At 45.9% G+C, this 23,059-nt stretch overlaps 1 protein-coding gene across 3 annotated transcripts in view; it reads right to left on the bottom strand.

The window, feature by feature from the left end:
- ATP2A2 (ATPase sarcoplasmic/endoplasmic reticulum Ca2+ transporting 2) overlaps positions 1-17,485 on the bottom strand; it is a 55,897-nt gene extending 38,412 nt beyond the window's left edge. For all 3 annotated transcript variants that reach the window (XR_012725286.1, XR_012725285.1, XM_075323611.1), the window contains exons 1-8: positions 16,963-17,485; positions 15,375-15,392; positions 15,200-15,282; positions 10,564-10,668; positions 6,840-6,978; positions 4,785-4,865; positions 4,051-4,136; positions 3,510-3,974 (exon numbers count right to left, since the gene is read on the bottom strand). Coding sequence is in view for 1 of the 3 variants with exons in the window: in XM_075323611.1 (XP_075179726.1) it covers positions 3,510-3,974; positions 4,051-4,136; positions 4,785-4,865; positions 6,840-6,978; positions 10,564-10,668; positions 15,200-15,282; positions 15,375-15,392; positions 16,963-17,080 (1,095 nt within the window). In the remaining 2 variants the exon portion in view is untranslated. The remainder of the gene's footprint in view (positions 1-3,509; positions 3,975-4,050; positions 4,137-4,784; positions 4,866-6,839; positions 6,979-10,563; positions 10,669-15,199; positions 15,283-15,374; positions 15,393-16,962) is intronic.
- Positions 17,486-23,059: the final 5,574 nt, after the last annotated feature.

Genomic DNA, 23,059 nt, shown 5'->3' with positions numbered 1-23,059 from the left:
TAAAATAAAATTATATTATAATTATATATATGCACACAACAACCCATACTAGGCTGTGTGTGCATGCTGCATTTTTGTGGTCACCACAAAGATGCAGCCTGTGTTCACAGAAACATTCTCGGGAGAAAAAAAAAAAAAAAAAACGCATCAAAACAAAATGCATGCGTTTTCACTAGTTTTCTTATGCGTTTTTGAGTTGAAATCTGTCTGGAAGGGCTCAAAATTGACATGCTGGTCACCACAAAGAAGCAGCCAAAAAAAAAAAAAAAAAGCTGCAACGTGCACACGGCAAAAATTAAATCTCAGGCTTTGCTAAGAAAAAAACGCATGCACCCAAAAACGCAGCGTGCGCATGAGGCCTGAAGCTGAGAAAAATGGAAAGAGAAAAAAATAAAATAAAAATTGCCTGGTCAGTTGTACTGATGCTAATAAGGCCATGATCACATGTTGAATATTTGACCTCAGGATTTCTAAGCCAAAGCCATAAATGGAACAGAGGACAAGTATAATGCTGGGTTCACACTAAGCGACAGCGACGTCGCTGTTACGTCACCATTTTCGGTGACGTAACAGCGACCTTGTAAGTCGCTGTTATGATCGCTGCTTAGCTGTCAAACAGCAGAAGCAGCGATCATAACGTCGCTGTGCTACATGTGCACAGAGCAGAGAGCAGCGCACACTGCTTAGCGCTGGCTCCTTGCTCTCCTAGGTACAGTACACATCGGGTTAATTAACCCGATGTGTGCTGCAGCTACATGTCACAGTGCAGAGAGCAGGGAGCCGCGCGCACTGCTTAGCGCTGGCTCCTTGCTACAGTATACATCGGGTTAATTACCTGATGTGTACTGCAGCCACATGTGCACAGAGCAGGAGCCGGCACTGGCAGCAAGAGCGGAGGCTGGTAACAAAGGTAAATATCGGGTAACCAGGGAAAGGTCTTCCCTTGGTTACCCGATGTTTACGCTGGTTACAGCTTACCGCAGCTGCCAGTGCCGGCTCCTGCTCGCTTCATTTCGTCGCTCTCTCGCTGTCACACACAGCGATGTGTGTGTCAGAGCGGGAGAGTGACGACCAAAAAATGAAGCTGGACATTCAGCAACGACCGGCGACCTCACAGCAGGGGCCAGGTCGTTGCTGGATGTCACACACAGCGACAGCGACGGGACGTCGCTGCAACGTCACAGAAAATGGTGACGTAGCAGCGACGTCGTTGTCGCTGTGTGTGACACCAGCTTTAGAGAAGCCATTTCTGCATTTTGTTTTACCCACTCCTGGTTTGGCTTCAAATACTGAGGTAAAAAACTCTAGCACTCAACGTGTGCACGTGGGCTAAGGAGTAGCACTGTTACGTCAGTGCACAAAGGTATCAGGCAACGTGAACACACTGAATATTTTAAATTTTTTACCTCAGTATTTGTAACCCAAAAACAAGAATTGAAACAGGTGTAGCAGAGGAAACGTATCATGGACACACGGGTACCACTTCTGTATTTTTCACCCACTCCTGGTATTGTGTTACAAATACTGAGGTAAAAATCTGGCCTAATACTCAATGCGTGAGCGAGACCTAACTGTCATTCCTGTCCATAGCCTGCCTCCGATATGGAGGAGGGGGAATAGAGATGGCCAGGAGCAGGGTTTCTGGGTAACAAAGCCTAATCCCCGACAACCCCAGTAATGTGCCGTCTCCATAGTAAGCGGTCTACAGTAGGCCAGGCATTGTTTCTTGTGTACACCGCAATCTTCACATGCTTCTTCCGGACTTTGTAAATACTTCAAAGCCTTGGGATGAGTAATTGTTCCACATGACACACTATGTATACACAGGACCTTACGAAAACAGACGACATAATGAAGGCCGCATGAGCGTCTTTTAGACTTTCCTGTCCGGTGACTTTTTGGCAAGAGGCTACGCACTCTCTGCACATAGCAATTAATCTGAAGGCTTGGCCGCATGAGCCCTGGTACAATGGAAAGCCATGATGAATGGCTGGCAGTGGGCAAATGCGAGAAAGCGTACTGGGTAATAGGAATATACACGGAAAATTACTAGCAATACACGCACGCCTCAGCCATTCATGGATCATAAGCCGGCTGCCAGGTTGGATTCACTACCTCCTTTAACGCCAATATCTTGTAACATGTTGGGAAGAAAAAAAAAAAAAGCCTTGTCCTGACTACAGCAGTTATGCAATAAGACTGCAAGTGGTCTCCTCTTGAATACTGATCAGCGCCCGCTCCCTTGGCGAGGTTACAATTCTACACAGCAAGGATTAGGTCAAGACAGTCGGCCAGTCCGATCCGAAGAGGAATTCTATAAAAGCCTAATGGAGTTCTTCATTGTAAGATTTACAATGCTGCACTGCCTCATGAAAGCCACGCATTACACTGATGGATAATGGCGCAAACAGCAAAAATATACTCCGTCAGTTTACCCTGCAGCACACAGAAAAAAAACAAAAAAAACAAACTGATTTTAGGTTTCTTTAATATTCCGACAAAGACTCTGATCATTTCTAGTTAGAATGCAGCAAGAGATGGAAGGAGAAATTGCCCATTCATCCATGACTCACTTAACAAGGCAATGCACCACAGGCAGAATGATGAGAGCACTGCACCTCGCTCACATTCAAGGTGACACTGACAGAGCCGGCAAAATGCCGCTGTCACCAAACCGGAAGAAACTACAGCAAAACGGCTCTATTAAACGCCACAGAAAAAAGGTCTATCAACACACAAGACAACTGAGAAGTGGTACTTAAAGGGGTTGTCACAAGGTATTATCACCTGTACACAGGGTAGGTGACAAGGGGGGGCAGCAGTTACTAGAGAAGGAACCCCCTGAACCGCGGAGGAGGAGTCTGCGTGAATCAGTAGTTGTAGTATAATACACTCCATATAGTGAAACAGCTGATCACCGTACTGAGCTGTCTCAGCCCTTTACACAGTGAATGGTGCAGCAGGCTGCATACTAATAGTGCTCCAGTCACACTTCAATGAGCTCACTCCTGCTTCCGTATACAACAATAAAGGGTATTCTCGAGTTTGGAAGTTATCCACCAATTCATGGGACAGGGCATGACCTTCCAACAGCAAGGACCAAAGAACCGATGCTATGATGAGCCCCGTGTTAATGCAGCCGTTCTTGATCACATGCACTACTGCTCCATTCATTCTTCATGGGCCGGCCAGAGCTGATCGAGCACTGTGCCTTGACATTTATAAGAATGAAGGCGGCAGCGGTGTTGCATCTATCCTGTGCATTGGATAAGGGATAACTTCCAAACAATTTCTGAACTGTAATCGGAGACCAAGATCCTCTATTCTAAATCAATAAGTGCTCCAGCCATCCAACCAATATATCTCTTAAGACATGCCCAAAACTTAAAAAAAAAAATAAACAAAACTAATCTGGCCAAGCACCTTAAAGCATAATATCAGTGATATGCAAATAAAGCCACATATGACATTTCTATTTCCTAAAGAGTAAACATGGTAAGATTCCTTACCCTACAGACTGACATCTGGTTAGTGGTTAGCGTGCCGGTCTTGTCAGAGCAGATGACGGATGTACAGCCCAATGTTTCAACGGATGGCAAGCTCCTGACAATCGCATTTTTCTTTGCCATTCTTCTAGTACCCAAAGCCAAACAAGTGGTGATGACCGCAGGTAAACCCTCGGGAATAGCAGCAACAGCCAGGGCGACAGCAATTTTGAAATAGTAAATTGCTCCTCTTATCCAAGAGCCTCCATGTACAGGATCATTAAAGTGTCCAATGTTAATGATCCACACAGCAATACAAATTAAGGAGATCACTTTAGAAAGCTGCTCCCCAAACTCATCCAGCTTCTGCTGCAGAGGAGTCCGCTCCTGTTCAGTCGCCACCATTTCATCACGAATCTTGCCAATTTCAGTGTTGACGCCAGTGGCTACCACTACACCAATGGCTTTCCCAGCAGCAATATTTGTACCCTGATGGGGGAAAAATAAAAATCAATACAAAAACTAATCCATTGAGTAAAAGAGCTCCCACTACTGCACAACTTACAGAAAACAGCATGTTCTTCTTATCTTGATTTACAGCTCGAGGATCAGGGACAGGGTCTGTGTGCTTTATTACAGAGACAGACTCCCCTAAACAAAACAAGCAGTATTTAGTATAAAAAGGGAAAACTATCATTTACTAAAATTCATATGTAACTGGTCATTACAGATCCATTTGGAATTCCTTTTCAGGCTTGATAAACAGCTCCCCAATCTTATAATGGAGGGTAGTTTAGGTGGGGGAAATCTTCGAGAAGAATGACAATAAAAGCCAATACTGGAGCCACATTGGCAATGGGTTGAAGTGATAGACTTCTGGATATCATTACTATACCTATTCAAAAAAATGTGCACCTCTGTTACATAGCTGAAAAAAAATACCTAGGTCCATGTAGTTTAACACTACTCCACCAATTATATGTTTTATCATTAAATCATTTCTAACCGACAATGTGTGTACTGAGGAAATCATCCAACTCTTTTTAAAAGTTGCTCTAGTGCCATTACTAACTCTTGTGGTAGGGCATTATAGTCTGACTGCTCTAACTGTAAAGAACCCTTTCCTATTTAGCTGCCACAACTGCCTTTCTTCCACTCGCAGTGAGTGCTCTGTGCCATCGGCGTCCTCCATTATGATGCTTCTATGAAGTCCAGGTTATTTTAATGGATCGTGAATATTCAGTTACCTTTTATATACCATTCATTATGTTGCATAGAAGCGTGTTGTATTATACGTACCGGTAAGGATTGATTGGTCTACTCTCAACGTGGTAGATTTGATAGACGTTAACCGTATGTCTGCTGGAACTTTATCTCCAACTAGAAAAATACGTGTAAACATTAAACGATTTAGTAATAAGATATGTAATAAATACCTCTAAAGAAATATTTAAGCAAAATTCATGCGCCACAATATTGCTGCTATATTAAAGACCCAAAAAAAAGCAGGAAAAAAAAAATTAGATTGAAGAGTTGCATTAGACATAGAATCTATTACTGCCAGTAAGAGGAATATGGATACGGATGGATATATTCACTTATATAGCACCATTAATTCCATAGTGCGTTACGTACATCAACAACACTGTCCCCATTGGGGCTCACAATCCAAGGTCCCTATCTGTAGGTCTTTGGAGTGTGGGAGAAAACCCACGCAAACACTGGGAGAACATACAAACTCCTTGCAGATGTTGTCCTTGGTGGATGAGGCAGAAAGAAGACTTCCTGCCCACGACTTATGTACAAATGCTATATTTATTTCCTAGTATACGGGGATACATATTACAATGACTTATGTGGGAGAAAAGAAAACAATGTCTTTAACATTAGGCAGAATTTATCATTAAAGGGAAAGTGTCACCACTTTTTTGGCGTATAAGCTGCGACCAGCACCACCGGGCTCTTATATACAGCATTCTAACATGCTGTACATAAGAGCCCATGCCACTGTGCAGAACATAAACACTTTATATTAATACTTACCTAACAGTAGTGCGATGGGCCATATGGGCGTCTCCGTTCTCCAGTGCCGCCTCTTTCAGCCATCTTCATCCTCCTCCTTCTCCAGCCGCGGTGCATGACGCGTCTGACGTCATCCACACTCGCCAGCATTCAGGTCCTAAGCAGGGCCGATCAAAGTATTGTAGTGCGCCTGCGCAGGACCGGCGAGTGTGTATGACGTAGCCGCGTCATGCACACAGGCTTCAGAAAGAGGACGAAGATGGCCAAAAGAGGAGGCGCTGGCACCGGAGACGCCCATATGGCCAACCGAGCGACCGTTAGGTAAGTATTATAAAGTGTTTATGTTCTCACACCAGCCTGGGCTCTTATACACAGCATGTCAGAATGCTATATACAAGAGCCCGGTGGTGGTGGCCGCAGCTTATAGGCCAAAAAAGTGGCGACAGGTTCCCTTTAACATCTGATGTAAAAATATCACTAATATCACTAATGTGTTATACAGAACTTTTAATATAATGCTTAGGACCTTAAATCATTGTGTGCAGGGTATATACAAAAAGGCTGGCATGGTGAGCAGCACTGCTCAGTACCATAGGGAGCGGCGTGTGCCAGCAGTCCCTAGTGGGAGTCCTTATGCAATTAGAAGTAATAGTTTGTTTTGCGGCTTGCGTTCTTAAGCACCTGCAGGAAGCCTTAGCAGGTTAAATAAAACACCTATGAGGCTCCTATAAAATAATGGCCATGATAGAGGGAAAACATATCAGCGGCAGCATACGGCCATTATACGTAGTGTGTCAGAACTTACAATAAGAGCAGGGCTCTGGACAATCCTAAATCTATCACCGTCAGTCATTTTCACCGCTGTCACAGAAGGCAAACTGGTTTCGACATACAAATGTCATTGGCATACGGCCTAGAATTCCATTTCACGATATGCATCCCTGTGTGAAGTGCTGCAATGCCCTACATGGACATCTCTCTACAAATTCTACAGCAAAGTCCATACAATACTAAACAGAAAAGGTATTAGTAACGTGCTCCGCATACATCAGCTACTTAACATGAGTGCTGTAGACCTGCAGTAAATTGCCCCGACGTCTGGCCTTCAAAAGCAATCTGACATTTATAGATATATTAACGCTTGTAACATGCAGAGGTCAGCCGGCACACAGCGAATCCATCAATGGAAAATGTACGCTGCAAGCCAGTTATCACAGCTACATGGGAAAGCCGCAGTATTAAGGGTTAAGCGTGCACATAGAAGTAAAGAATACGAGGAGGACGTGCCAATCTACACATGCCAGTACTAACGGATCACAAACAAATGCTCACCAGCAACTTCCACAATGTCCCCAGGGACAATATCCCTGGCTTTAATCCTCTGGACGCTCTTTCGGTCTTGTCGGTAAACTTTGCCCATCTCGGGTTCATACTCTTTGAGTGCCTCAATGGCATTTTCAGCATTTCTTTCCTGTTAAGGGAAAAGAAAGATGTGATTGCAGCAAGGAATGGGAATCAACATATTAAAGTGAAGAATTGGGACATGTGCACACCATGCACAGTCATTGTGGATAATCGTCAGTCCGCAGCGCAAACTGTCAAGCATGGCGGGTTCGAAATCTCCAGCATGTCAATTTATGCAGACGATTTCCACAACATACTCAACACCAATAATCCATACACACGTATTATCACAAGCCACAAAACCAAGCAACGATGAGACATTACACTGTATAAAAAAAAAAAGATAGGAGGAATGGAGAACAGGAAAAATGTTAAAGCGGTGGTTCACTACTCTGAAATAGTGACCACATCTCTGTAAAACTGAGAGGGTAAGCATTTTCTAAATACCTTGATCAGCCAATTCTGCCTGTTAGCGGCACTATCGCGGTCCGCTCATCCCTATGAAGTGATCCCCCCGGGCTCCGTGACCTCTGGGATCCGGTGAGGTCATGTCAACTTCCAGTTGACCTGACATCACCGAGGCGGCCCCATTCTCTGAGTAACTGTGCTGTGGGTGGAGTTTCACCGCTCACAGCCCAGCATCGCTCCTGCTTGCAGTGCTCTGCAGTGAAGGAGAGCATGCGCGACAAGCTGCTCTGTGACCCTAGACTGTGATGAGTGGTAAAACTCCGCTCTCAGCCCAGTTACTCAGGGAGACTGGGGCCGGCCTACGACATTGGGTCAACTGGAAGTTGGCGTGACATCACTGGATCTCAGAGGGTCACTTCATGGGGATGAGCGGTACACAATAGCACCGCTCAGAGGCACAATTGGCTGATCAAGGTATTTAGAAAAAGCCATCCCTATCAGTTTTACTGTGATGTGGCCACTAGTGCAGAGTAGTGAACCACCTCTTTATATAAAGTCAAAAGGGCAGTAAAAGGAAATTCACTTTGCTGCATGCATCTAAAAACAATGTGGTAACCTTTTGCATTAGGTGCAAATATACACCAAGTCAAATAAAATGTAATCATTTGTGTAGTTTATAAAATAAATCGAAAAAAGGCCAAAATATTGTTAATTCTACTTTTAGTATTACACATATAACAATGCCTAATTTATAGAGTAGAGAGAAAAAACCAAAACATTGCAACAAAGATCAGGTAGGGTAAACCTACTACAGAAAAATAGAGCAGTCAGCATAAAGCATCATTACAGTAAGGCATGATCGAATATAAGAAAAAAGTCCAGGTTATGAATAAATAAAGGCCCCGTCACACTAAGCAACATCGCTAGCAACATCGCTGGTAACGAACAACTTTTGTGACGTTGCTAGCGATGTTGCTGTGTGTGACATCCAGCAACAACCTGGCCCCTGCTGTGAGGTCGTTGGTTGTTGCTGAATGTCCTGGGCCATTTTTTAGTTGTTGCTGTCCTGCTGTGAAGCACAGATCGCTGTGTGTGACAGCGAGACAGCAACAACTAATGTGCAGTGAGCAGGAGCCGGCTTCTGCAGAGGCTGGTAACCAATGTAAACATCGGGTAACCAAGAAGCCCTGTCCTTGGTTACCCGATATTTACCTTTGATACCAGCCTCCGCCGCTCTCACTGCCAGTGCCGGCTCCTGCTCTGTGCACATGTAGCTGCAGCACACATCAGGCAATTAACCCGATGTGTGCTGTAACTAGGAGAGCAAGGAGCCAGCGCTAAGCAGTGTGCGCTGCTCCCTGCTCTGTGCACATTTAGCTGCAGCACACATCGGGTTAATTAACCTGATGTGTGCTGTAACTAGGAGACTGGGGGCTGGTCACTGGTTGCTGGTGAGCTCACCAGCAACTCGTGTAGCCACGCTCCAGCGATCCCTGCCAGGTCAGGTTGCTGGTGGGATCGCTGGAGCGTCGCAGTGTGACAGCTCACCAGCAACCTCCTAGCAACTTACCAGCGATCCCTATCGTTGTTGGGATCGCTGGTAAGTTGCTTAGTGTGACTGGACCTTAACAGCGCGGCCATTCACAACTCATGTGGTTTTCTTTGGAAAAAGGAAGTACTTCAAGTTGGAATCTATGCAAATGGCAATGCCTTGTTGTAACCACACTCCAACCTTCATTACAAGGTGCTCAAGCATCTACTATCTTCCTCCCTTCAATGTCTGAGAGACAAGCAGCTTACAGAGGTTGTCCCCTACATTTACACTGATGACCTATTCTAAGGATAGGCAATGTCTTGTTGGCCGGGGACCAACACCGCACCTACACAGATCAGCTGTTTTCAGTCCCCGTGGCGGCAGCAGGAAATTCTCAGTTCTGGAGCTGCCCAGTCTTCTGACAGTGGTCGCGGCCGGGTACAGGACATCCGCCTCCCATTCAGATCAATAGGATGTGTATTTGCAGTACCCAACAGTGGCCGCTATCAGAAGAGGAGCAGGTCTGAAGCTGAGCATTTCCAGCTGCCTGCTGATCAGCAGGTGCGCGGGGTGTCGGATCCTGGCTGATCAGACATTGATGACCTATCCTATTCGCCCCCACTCCACTTGCCTATCCTAAGGATACGCCATGGATGTAAAAGTAGTGGACAACCCCTTTAAAGGGTTATTAATAGTCTCACTAAGTAATGGCAAACCTCTGGAATATGCCACGATTTTATGGTCAAGGAGGAATCTCTGTGAAACCCACCAATTCTACCAAAAACTGGGCTCCCTGGCCACCAGTCCTGCAAAGAGGGGAAACTATTATGGGGACGCAGCATTGCATTAATGGGGCTGGCCCTTCATGCTCAGATCTGTTTGGGGTACAAAGGTTATAGCGCCAATAACCAGACAAAATAGTTCATCTATTTGCCAAGAAGAGTCATGAGTAGGCCGAGGCGAATATGCTATTAAAAATGTATTATGGCCGATCCCAAAGAGTCAGCTGGGATACTACTACTTTTCATGTACATTTTAAATGCAACATATAACAGCACTGCCCTATTTACTTAAGGGTGCTTTACATGCTGCGACATCGCTAGCGATCTTGTTAGCGATGTAATATGCCAGATCGCACATACGATTTGCTGAGATCGCACGTGTGACCGGCGCAAAAAGAGAAAAAAATGACCTATGCGCGATCTCGGCAAATCTTATCTGCGATCTGGCGTGTCACATCACTAACAAGATCGCTAGCGATGTCTCAGCGTGTAAAGCACCCTTATGATAGGGATTACATGTGACTGCAGACAAACCCCATGGTCAGATGATGGGTCACTGATTCTGGGGAAAGAAAAAAAAAAAAAAAACGGAAACTAAGTCTTTATATCCAATTTCAGAGACCATAATGGAGAAAAAGAAAAAAAAAAAAAGCATATGACATAAGGGACACCGATATACCGGCTGATTGCAAAACTAAGACTTGTGCAACAGGAAATTGCAGCACATGCCCAAAATCAACAGAGGAGATTTCCTGGATGATTACTTAAGACAATCTTTATTTAGGAGGTATAGAGCACACTTCTCATCAAAGGGGCAAAATGTCAACAGCGAAGGAGGGATCATTTTATTATTTTACAGAACCTGCTGTCTGATGAGACTATACATGGGTACAGCGGGTAGCTGACCGCACCGCAGATATTTACTTACCTGCCACACGCCCACAATGGCATTTGCTACTAATATAAGTAAAATTACAAAAGGCTCTACAAAGGCTGTGATTGTTTCTTCACCTTCCTCGAACCATGCCAATACCTGAAATAAAGACGGAAATAAATTATCAAAAACAATGCCAGGACCTGCGTGCCCTCATGTGGAATTTGCTGGCACTTCCCACATTCTCATGCACTCACAATACACACACGAGAGGTGCCCGCTCTTACTACTGACAAACGGGAGGGGAATAATTATCAGGCCAGGGCTTTTCAAGAATAAATTAATTAGCGTTTCCCTGCAAGCCATCTGCCCTTCTGATAGAGACAGCTGGAGAGGGCTCCAAATTCCCAAAGTAAAACGGCCCATATAGGAGGAGACCTAAAACTAGGAATGTGAGTGTTATGTTTAGCCAAGATCATAACAAAACTCCACATAAGCATATACTGACTGTGCTACCACAATACAAAGCCCAGCCACAGCCAGCGGCATCGAGGGCTATTGTCAAAGCAGGCAGACTGTCGTGATTAAAGGAGGTCAAACCCAATCCTTATCTGATTTTATCCTGCAGCGATACCGACAAGGCCTAGTTCAGACTCTCGCTCTCAAAAAAAAAAAAAAAACGCTGATGTGAAACCAGCCTTACAAGCCGAATCTAGCTTGTAATACTCCGGACTATGGACTGTGCGCGGTGAGGCAGGGGCCATGCTGAAAAGGTTGGTGGTGCCGCTTCAAATCTTAGCACCCAGAGTCAGCTCATGCGCAAATTGAGCTCTCTGCTCAAGATCTTATCTGCACCCGCGCTGCCTCCGGCCCATTGATCTCCCGGTAGCAGACTTGGGAAAATGGCGCCCGGCCGTGGCACTTGCGCAGATGTGTTCTCGGTACATCATTGAGCTGATGACACCTGCGCACATGTGTTCTCGGTACATCATTCAGCTGCTAGCTCAATCTGCGCAGGCGCTGACTCCAGGCGTCATATCTTTGAAGCCCGCACCTCAGACAGTTTCTGGATGTTCCTCCCAGCGCCTGTAGCAAGCATCTAGGAACACTCGCCGCACTGCCCGCAGCATCACCCTGCCCTTGTCTCCTGTGACCCTGCTCTACCTCCAGTGCCGCCCCCCGTACCCATGATACAGTGAAACTGTAGTAAGTGAACCATGGTATAGCAGGGGACAACTGTATATAATAATTACATAAGGGGAGACGGCGAGAGAAGACAACGAGAAATGAGCAGCCAATAATCATTAGTGGTTGGGACGTCATTACTTTTAGTCTAGTAGGGCTGGAGCAGACAGCAGATCCCGGGTGTAAGCAATGCCTTTTTAATTAGGCTGGCATCCCACTGGTAATTTCTAGTAAACAAAATTACTGGTGACTCTGATCTATCACCTCACATCATTGGGGTTCCCCAGACTGAGCGATTAATGTATTTTTCCATGCGAGATCCCATCGGACAGTAAGGGTGAGCACACACAGCGAGTAATACAAAGCAAGTGGAATGCGTGGGATAATTAAAAAAAAATAAAAAAAAAAATATATATATATATATATATATATATATATATATATATATATATATATATATATATATATATATATATATATATATATATATATATATATATATATATATATATATATATATATATATATATATATATATATATATATATATATATATATATATATAATAATCTAATTTATCCATCTATCTATCTATCTATCACACACACTCCACTTGGACCAATATTACTCTGTGGGGCAGCTCCCATGAGCGATTGTTTTCTCAGCCCTAAATCGGACAGAGAAACCAGTCGCAGCATGCTACGGGTGGAATGCGACTTTGTTTCACTCGCACCCATTCAAGTCTATGGGAGCGAGAGAAATATCACATTGCTCTCACATTACACCGTTGTAACGCGAGTGCAGTACGATTCTCACATCAGCCGGCAATGGAGGAGATAGGGAGATAAATCCCTCCCTCTCCGCCGCCACGCAATCCCTCCCCTCCTCAGCACTGGCCCGCCCCTCCACAACTGTGGTCTGATCCCATGATCAGACCACAGTCGCATGACACTTTGCTCCCACTGTGCTGCGAGCCGAGTGTCATGCGAGGAATCGCACTAATCCCTGTGTGGCCTCAGCCTAACAGTCGGGATCCAGGTTTACCTGCAGTCTTACTCATGAACGTATCAGTATTTGGTGCCATATTAATTCATTTCTTTGGCTCACAAAAACCAGTAAAACTTACCGCAGCCCATGATGCAGGCTCACATACTGGACCTGCAGCACTGGGGATGGGAGGATCTAAAGCGGATCATGCCAGCATGTACATGGAGTATATACACATCACTCTGGTTGGGATCCTTCACACACTTGTAATATAGTGATTTTTTTGATCAGCTGCTGAGATGTGTCCTAGCATTGAGATCAAACAAGAAATCTGGATCTCCAGTGAACGTGAACTGCAGAGAAAGCTGGACGGTAACCAAAGAATTTTAATATCTGATTTTATTGAGACGATGAGCTTGGATCACTTCATCCATGCAATTCAGACCGAGGCAGCAGAATTCCCGATTCTAAGATCTGCCAACACGTTACCGTCTTCTCCTGGATCTCCTCGGTACTGCAGCACAAGCAGGCACAATCCCACAGAAATCTCAGCATCTCGTTTACTGGACGCATGAATCTGTACATACTCCTCCACTGGAGACATATTAATGACGATTGGGATTATGAAGAAACATGTCCACATTAAGCAGACGCTACTTTACCCTTTCTATGCCAATTCCTTGAGACTGAGCAGAATGCAGCTTGTTGCCAAGAGCTGGGTTTTAGTTGCCAGGGGAGGTAATGTTTTATTATATGCAGTAATCTAGACTATGCATTACGGTATATACCTGACTGTAGTCCAACAGTGCCTTTTATTCAAGTCTATTTGCCTTCATTAAAGGGAATCTGTCCCCGGTTTTGTGCCATGTAAACAGAGCAGCATTATTTAGGGACAGAGATCCTGATTCCAACGATGTGTCACTTACTGGACTGCTTAGTGTAGTTTTGATAAAAATCAATGAATGCTCAGCAGTAGATAATCATTAGAGGACCACTTTGTGTGCTGCCAGGTAGTCCACCATATTCATGAGCTCTGTATAACTGCTAGATCTGCAGCAGAGAAAACATTGATTTTTATCAAAATAACAAAACAGCTCAGTAAGTGACACATCGCTGGAATCAGGGTCTCCGTTTCTAAATTCTCCTGCTCTCAGAGTAAAAACCTGGTGACAGATTCCCTTTAAAGCTAGTCTAGATACAGTAATACTTTATCCTAGACTCATTGAAACAACTTGGCAGTGAAAACTAGCCTCTGCATTTAGGAAGGAAACACTTTTTAGCCTTGGCATTTCAGGCTGCACAGCATAGTATATTCTATACCGACTACTATATATAGCGGAGACAGCCAGACCGTGAATATACAGCCGAGACAAGCCATATCCTACATTCCAACAATCCATGAAATATGGAACAAATGAAGAACTGTTCAGACTCCCATTAAAGCAATTGTTCAACTCGTTAAGCAGAGAGCTTAAAGTAAAAACGTTCCCAATACCGATGCCAACTATCGTGCCATGGCACTACCATTACTAAAGGTTACCACCACAATAGATGTGTGCCCGGCTGCTCCAACTAAAATACCATTCGCTTTCTTGGTGCAGATAACTAGTTATGTGGAAATGGAAAAGTATTGATGAATGGAGAAGTGTCTGTGCCATGTCTGGTGACGGGTGCAATCTGATCGAGGCCCTCGGATACCAATTATCCCCTCAATAAAGGGGTTCTCCAAGGATAGACTATTGATGACCTATTCTACACCTTGCCATACACAACGATGAGGACCGAGAAGAGCTCTCAGCAGTCAGTTATTTCTCGCGGCTTCCCAAGGTTTGGCTTGACCAAACAGACGATGCTGATGGAGAGTCTGGAGACACTTATACACAGACTATTGGCTGATCCCATAGATATTGGACAACCTTAGTAATGTGAATATGGGCCTTTAATATTAGATTGGTAGGGGTCTGTACCCAGCACTCCTTATCACTCAGTTATTAGTTCCAGCAGCGACCGATGCAAGCACAATGCTGTTCAATCTGCAGTGGGAAACTGCCCATCAGATGATCAGAGCAGACCATCAGGTTATTGGGGTCCCACTGATCTGATAATGATGACCTATCCCAAGGAGAAGTCATCAATATTATATGCCTGGACAACCCCTTTAAAAAGGGTAAGTAATAGTTCAATTGTCGTTTCACTGGGAGACATTACGTTATAAAGGAGCACATGCTGGAAAAGTGACCAGCGACTGGTGTAGCCAGTATACTCCTTCCCTATCCAGAATATCTAGTCTTGGGGCGCTAGTCATCTGGAGCAATAGTCAACAGGAGGTACTAAAATTCCCCATAACTACGATCCGATCCCACATGACTGCACACAAGGAGGAACCGTCACATACGCAAGTTCTATTAGCAGCTCCTAAAACCTGTGTACGATCCCCCAAACACATTCCAGGCACCCCTCACTCCATCTGCAAATACACCACTCTTAAAAAACAGGTTTAGTGTCTTTATATACTTACAAAAGATATACAGGCAGCAAGTAACAAGATTCTAACTAGTAAGTCTTCAAATTGCTCAATCACCAATTCCCATAGTGTTTTCCCTAAGGAAAGAAGAAGAACTTGTCATATCCCGGCACAATGCAGCGAGCTCTCCGCACACAGTATAGGCCCACACAGTATATGCGGCACATACCTTCTTCTGCAGGTAATTCTGAGGAGGCCGATGATCCGGGAACACGTGGGGAGGAGCGGGAGTGAAGAAAGGAAATCATTAGTATCCAAGGTTTATCTGAAATACGACAGTTTAGTAAATAATCCAGGAAGGACGACACTTTCCAGGAAGAGATCCTGACCATCCAAGACCTTGTCATCACTCGGGGGCTGCAGCCGTCACTCTCATACATAGCCTATATCAGAAGTATGACCGAATGGACTCGGCACAGCACTGCGGCCTCACTCCCACCCATACGGATGTCCCTCCCGATGTAAGAGCAGACCCCGAGGTGCTATAGGGACACATCGCCATGCACATCAGATCCACACTCGCAGCATTTTTCTACCGGCACCACGATTTATCAGCAAAAAGTGTGGAAATGCCAAATAAGATCAGTTGAGATCCTGATGCCGGTAAATACCCAACCCGGGGCCAGTAGCCATATGGACAACCTGGCATTGGGGACACCATGGTACACTCTGTTGGCAGCCATCTTTTCTCTGGGACTCTGATGCTGCTAGCTTTAACCGGAAGACATCAATCTCAACCATCTTATAGATCTATCCTGACTCATCCCTAATGGCAGATGTCTGGGGAAAGGAGGATCAGGCATGCTGGATTTCAACATGCCTGATCCTTTTGTTCTCAGGAGAGACGTCTGGCAGCAGCTTATTCCCTTCCCATTCAGAACACATACTTTATGCATATAGGGGGCACTGAATGTGTGCAACCAGCTTTACTAGCCCCCGATAGTTATCTGTACATTAATGGTTAACATTGTGTACCATCATCTCATTTGCTTCCAAATGTACAAAAATTGAGATGGAAAAAATGGATGTAAGCACCAATAAAACATTTTGGACCACCACGTGAAATGGTCTTTTGGAGGGATGGCACCTTTAAGAAGACAATATACATTAAATACAGGAGAACTTAAGATTGAAGTCTAGATAGGGGACAGGGGTTTAGTAATGTGTCCAGCACCGATAACAGTCAATAAGTAAATAACGTAACCGCCATACACAGCCTACCGCTATCATACAGCCAATAAGTAATGGAGCCGCCAGACATAACCTACCGCCATCATATGACCAATAACGTAACCGCCATACATAACCTACTGCAATCATATGGCCAATAATAACGTAACTGCCATATGCAACCTACCGCCATCATATGGCTAGTAAGTAATGTAACCACCATAACCTGCTACCATCATATGGCCAATAATAACGTAACCACCATACATAACCTACCGCCATCATATGGCCAATAATATGTAATGTAACCGCCATACATAATCTACCGCCATCATATGGCCACTAGTAAGTAGCCCATCCCCCGCAGCCTGCCCCAGCCCCTGTGGTGCCCTCCAGCCTGTGCTGGCACAGGGCACACATTGGGCACACACTGGCAGGTGTCAGGAGCTGGAGGAACCGGTTGTGAGCAGACACGAGGCTGCAGCCATGTTCTGTGTGATGCCGGCAAAAGGGCTAGGCCCGGACAGGAAGTGCCCCATGATGGCTGGAGCCTGGGCCGCCCTCAGTGCGGGGCCCCGGGCACGTACCGTTGGGCCCCCAGCGCTCCTTCTGCTTCTTGACCTGCTCCAGGCCCAGCCCCGTGCTCTCGTTCACGTTGCAGTGCGCCAGCACCTCCTCCACCGTCTTGGTGTGTGCGTTCTCCATGGATCTCCGTTCTCTTGTTCTCTGGGCCGGCGGTGTTCACATACGAGCCCCCCGCCTCGGGCACGGAGTCTGGGCTCGGGGCACTTCCGGTCGCTCTCAGCTGCCGCCCGATGTTCCGATTGCTTCTTACAGAGCGACCGATGCCTGTGAATTCCTGCGCGATGATATCGACTCGTAGGTGTTCGCGGACCAGGACGCGCTGAGGTGGGGAGAGTCTGTAGTAAAGTCCCGGGCAGCGGCCGTTCCCTTAGTGTTTGTCCTGGAGCTGCGGCCTCCCTTTTATGGTGTCTCCCTTCAGTCCGCCCGGCCTGAGCCCTCGCTGCCGCCGCTACTAGTGGCACTGCCGAACAGCCGCTATAGCATTTTATTCTGAGGCTGCTCCGGGCTCACGATCGCTGCATGTGGACGACTCTGATTGGTCGAGGCACACGTCATCAAGCCACGCCCATTGTCTCTAGCAGGATCCCGGATCATGATGACGTAGCACGAAGTGTCCCAGTGGGGGAGCTCGACCTGCGCTCAGCCGAGGCTGCCGGGGCGGGTCCTGGGCGCCGCATCTCCACCTCCGCCCGGCCTTCATGTTCTGCCCGGCTTTCATGTGTCTCCATGATTCTCCCCGGCCGTCATGTTTCTCCCCTCATCCTTCATAGTCTCATAGTTCTCACCTGCCTGTTTGTCCCTCAGCCTGAATGTCGTAGTGCCCCCTGGTATCTGTTTTTACCCCTCCCCCTGGTCTCCGTGTTCCCCCCCGGTCTCCGTGTCCCCCACCCCACCTCTCGTGTTCCCCCCCCCCTGATCTCTCGTGTCCCCCCCCCCGATCTCTGTGCTTCTCCCCCCCTCGATCTCTGTGTTTCTCCCCCCCCCATCTCTGTGTTTCTCCCCCCCCCATCTCTGTGCTTCCCCCCCCTCCCGATCTCTGTGCTTCCCCCCCCTCCCGATCTCTGTGTTTCTCCCCCCCGATCTCCGTGTTTCTCCCCCCCTCCCGATCTCCGTGTTTTCCCCCCCTCCCGATCTTTGTGTGTCCCCCCCCCGATCTCCGTGTTTCCCACCCCCCCCCCCCCGGTCTCAGTGTTTCTCCCCCCCCAGGTCTTCTCTGTGTTTCCCCCCCCCTCAGGTCTCCGTGTCCCCCCCCCTCGGTCTCTGTATTTCTCCCCCCCCCCCATAGCCTTCGCATTTCTCCCCCCCGGGCTTCGAGTTTCTTTCCTTTCCCTTCCCCCCCCAACCTTCGCGTTTCTTTCCTCCCCCCCGGCCTTCGTGTTTCTTTCCCTTCCTCACTTCCCGGCCTTCGTGTTTCTGTCACTTCCCTACCCCCGACCTTCGCGTTTCCTTCCCTTCCCCACCCCCGGCTTTCGCGTTTCCCCGACCTTTGCGTTTCTCCCTTCCGGCCTTTGCGTTTCTCCCTCCTCAATCATGTTTCTTCCCCCGGCTTTCATGTGTCCACAGCTCAGTATACAGTCATGCTGCTATTCACAGGGACCTATGCATCATTCTGCCCCTCTCCAAATAATGTCCCATAATAACTACATGTAGAGCATACCACTAACTATAAATTATACCGCCATGTCATAACCAGCCGCTATACTGTACTGATCAGAGGATGAATAATAGAAAAAGGGAATCTGTCTCCACGTTTTTTCCTCCTAATCTGAGAGCAGCATAATGCAACAACAGAGACTCTAATTCCAATAATATATCGTTTGTGGGCTGGTTGCCATCACTTTTCTCAGCAACAGATTATCACTAGAGGACTAGTATACCTTCCTCCATGTAGTCCTTCATATTCATGAGCTTTGTATAACCTCCCCTCTCACTGATTGGCATCTTTTCACAGTGTGCACAGAACGCTGTCAATCAGTGGTGTGGGCAGGGTTTACAGTGCTCAGCTATCACAAAACGTACATCTGCAGCAGAGAAAACAAATTTTTATCAAACCTGTGGGAATCCTCTGTAAGTGATATTGCTGGAATCTGTCTGCCCCTCCATCATGCTGCTCTCAGATTACATAGCAAAAACCTGGTGATAAATTCCATTTAAGTTAATTGACAAACGTAACATCTTCTCAGTGCAGTAACCTAAAGCCTTTGGGCCCCAATTGAAATTCTCCAACGGCTCAAAACATCAGAGGCCTATAATTGAAATGGTCTTAAGGGGGCTTTACACGCTGCGACATCGCTACCGATATATCGTCGGGGTCACGTTGTTAGTGACGCACATCCGGCGCCGTTAGCGACATTGCAGCGTGTGACACCAATGAGCGACGATCAACGAGTGCAAAAACGTGAAAAATCATTGCTCATTGACACGTCGTTCATTTCCTTAATATCGATGTTGTTCGTCGTTCCTGTAGCAGCACACATTGCTATGTGTGACACCGCAGGAACGACGAACATCTCCTTGCCTCCGTCCACCGGCAATGAGGAAGGAAGGAGGTGGGCGGCATGTTACGGACGCTCTTCTCCGCCCCTCCTCTATTGGACGGCTGTCGTGTGACGCCGCACGAACCGCCCCCTTAGAAAGGAGGCGCCTCGACGGCCAGAGCGACATCGCAGGGAAGGTAAGTCCGTGTGACGGGTGTTAGCGATGTTGTGCTCCACGGGCAGCGATTTGCCTGTGTCGCACAACCGACGGGGGTGGGTACGCTCCCATCTTGTTTGTACTTGCGTATAATTGTTTGTTCAGGTGAACCAGGCACCTTCAGGTATCTGCAAATTGCACCCAAGGATGAACCAGCCTTGTTCAAATCCACAATTCTCTTCCTGAGATCTTGGCTGATTTCTTTTGACTTTGCCATACAATATATAATAAAGTTTGATATTTTATGGGTTTTTTTTTCTTCCTGGTGGTTTTGTCTATAATTAACTCAGACGTTGCTATGAACCTATCAGAAGCTTCCAAAGACATGACATCATCATATGGGCTGTCCCATACTGTTTAAAGGCATTGTATTCTTAGTGTATGTAAATGTTTGACTTTGCATAAAGTAATACAAATGCCTTAAAACATTCTCTCTCATTTTTTCTGGCATTTAGCAAATATAAAGAATTTTGGTTCCTAATTGACCTAAAATGGCAAAGGTTTATTCTGATTTCATGACAGTGAGAAAAACATGCAGATGTGTCTTTTTTTAGATAGTGTATGTAAACCTCTGGTTTCAACTGTATATAAAGCCATGACGAGCTGCACTTGTTACACAGGGGAAGCTGCACACACCCTTCACTCCCTATGTCTGAAGTATTGATGAAGATATGATCTCTGTCCAGGAGATATATGAGCAACCTTTTGGTGAAAGGCAGCTTTAGATGAGACAATTTTTAAAATGATGCGTAATTACTAATTCTTGGGAAAAAGAGATGGTTTCGTTGACTCTACTGACGTGAGTGAGGTGCATTTCATTTGCTTTGATGAAATAGATTACACTTATTGGGCCTGATTCCTCAAAGCTTTTATGCAAATATTCTCTCGTGAAAAGCCGAAAAATTTTGGCAAAACTGTTTGGCTGCTGGTGTTCACACCATTTTAGCCCAGCTCCGATAAAGTGGGCAGAACTAGGATAGGACACATAATTATGATGAGCAGCGGTGTTCCCTACACCACAAATCTTACTCCAGGTAAGATTATTGGCAAGGTGTACACAGAGATGCATGCCACTTGGTAAGGTGCACACAGAGGTGCATGCCACTTGATAGGGCGCACACAGAGATGCATGCCACTTGGTAAGGTGCACACAGAGGTGCATGCCACTTGATAGGGCGCACACGGACATGCATGCCACTTGGTAAGGTGCACAAGGAGGTGCATGCCACTTGATAGGGCGCGCACGGACATGCATGCCACTTGGTAAGGTGCACACCACTTGGTAGGGCGCACACTGAGGTGCATGCCACTTGTTAAGGCGAATACAGAGGTGCATACCACTTGGTAAGGTAAATGTTTACCGATAGGCGATCTATAGTGCTGCCTGCCGGTCTTTCGCCCCCTTCATGATTCTGCCCTGTTAAGGTACCGTCACACTAAGCGACGCTCCAGCGATCCCACCAGCGATCTGACCTGGCAGGGATCGCTGGAGCGTCGCTGGTGAGCTGTCAAACAGGCAGATCTCCTCAGAGATCAGCCACCAGCGACCCGTGTAACGACCCTGTGCTTGGTAACCATAGTACACATCGGGTTACTAAGCAAAGCGCTGTGTACCTTGGCTACGTGAGCAGGGAGCCGGCTTCTAGAAGCTGCGGACGCTGGTAACCAAGGTAAATATCGGGTAACCAAGCAAAGCCTTTGCTTGGTTACTCGATGTGTACCTTGGTTACCAGCATCCGCAGAAGCCGGCTCCCTGCACATTCAGATTGTTGCTCTCTTGCTGTCACACACAGCGATGTGCGCTTCACAGCGGGAGAGTAACGACCAAAAAAATAGTCCAGGACATTCAGCAACGACCGGCGACCTCACAGCAGGGGCCAGGTCGTTGCTGGATGTCACACACAGCAACATCGCTGCTACGTCACAAAAACCTTGACTCAGCGATATCGCTTAGTGAGACGTGGCCTTTATGGTCACACACCAGATGATACTTTGGTAAGCCTGTCTTCCACTATAGTAATTGGGCTTATCTACTGCAATATCCATACAATGCATTTAACCCCTTCGATTACTTACAACAAAGAGTGAATCATTTGTTCCTGGGTTTTATCACTTTTTGTTTGACCTTTGATCTCTGGGTACATGATAAAAGTGGAATCTAATGAGAAAAATAATGTAGCCCTGCACTTGAGCTGAATGGTTGGAGGACATGCTTTCAGGATCTTTATTCTGATGGACTCAAGCATTCCAAGCCAACACTGAACCTCTCCTTAATGTCTGTAAACTAAAGTCATTGTGATTTAGGAAAATAGAGAAATATAATTCATGTACTATACGCTGAGCAGTAAAAGTGCATTATAAAGCACAGATGTCACTACTTGTCTTTCAATTTCCATTTAATCCTCCCACAATAGTAGACGGAAGAGCACTAACCCGTTATTCATAGCTCTTAGGCAACACTGACGAAGAGAGACCTTTGCACTCACTCACTCAGCAGTGTTCTTCCTGAAGCTATGCGAGTGCGGCCTGGAGGTAGGAGGTCAACTCGTGGAGTAATGGAGGACTAGAATGCTTCATACAATAGCAATGGTTACATCTCTGAGAACAACAGATATTTGGTTATACAGCACTATGCTCCAGTTGTGTAGCATGGCATTAGCAGTTGTATAATGAGGATTAATATATATATTACTTTATAAATGTAACAAAATACATATTTTACATACATTTAATAAAATACTTCAGAAATGTAACATTTGCTAAAAGCAGGATTCTTAAACTATTTCCAAGTTAGGGTATGTTCACACATTGCATTTTTGCGCATTTTTTTTATTTTATGCAAATTAATTCAAATTGAAAGCTGCTTTTTACAGAACCTGCAAAACCTATGAGATTCCAAAAATCTCATACACGCACACAACACTTTCCTGACGGAAATGGAAAACTGCTGCGTTTTTTAAATAAGGAGCGTGTCAATTCTTTCAGCTTTTTTTCCCAATTGAAAGCAATTAGAGTGCGCGTAAAGGGAACCTCTCCTGTCCTTTTTTTATATTAAACCACCCCCAATGTGTTTTAAGTTATGCAATGTGCATCACTAATATGGTTTTAAAAAAATATATCCATGTATTTCTTTATAAAAAAAAAAATCTTTTTTTTAACATAGTCACACCCCTGCATTGTAATTGATTATACCACAGGTCCTTAACCAACACTTCTCTGCTGAGCGCTGTCCATTATAGTCACATGATCGTGACATCACACAGGTCCTGCATAGACCACTTCTCCAATGTGGAGCTCCACCCATTACAGTCACAGGATCATGACATCACACAGGTCCTGCATAGACCACTTCTCCAATGTGGAGCTCCACCCATTACAGTCACAGGATCGTGACATCACACAGGT

Source organism: Anomaloglossus baeobatrachus, chromosome 1 (genome assembly GCF_048569485.1).
Source record: "Anomaloglossus baeobatrachus isolate aAnoBae1 chromosome 1, aAnoBae1.hap1, whole genome shotgun sequence".
In the NCBI taxonomy this organism is placed as follows: domain Eukaryota; kingdom Metazoa; phylum Chordata; class Amphibia; order Anura; family Aromobatidae; genus Anomaloglossus; species Anomaloglossus baeobatrachus.
This window is presented reverse-complemented; position numbering and strand designations above follow the sequence as displayed.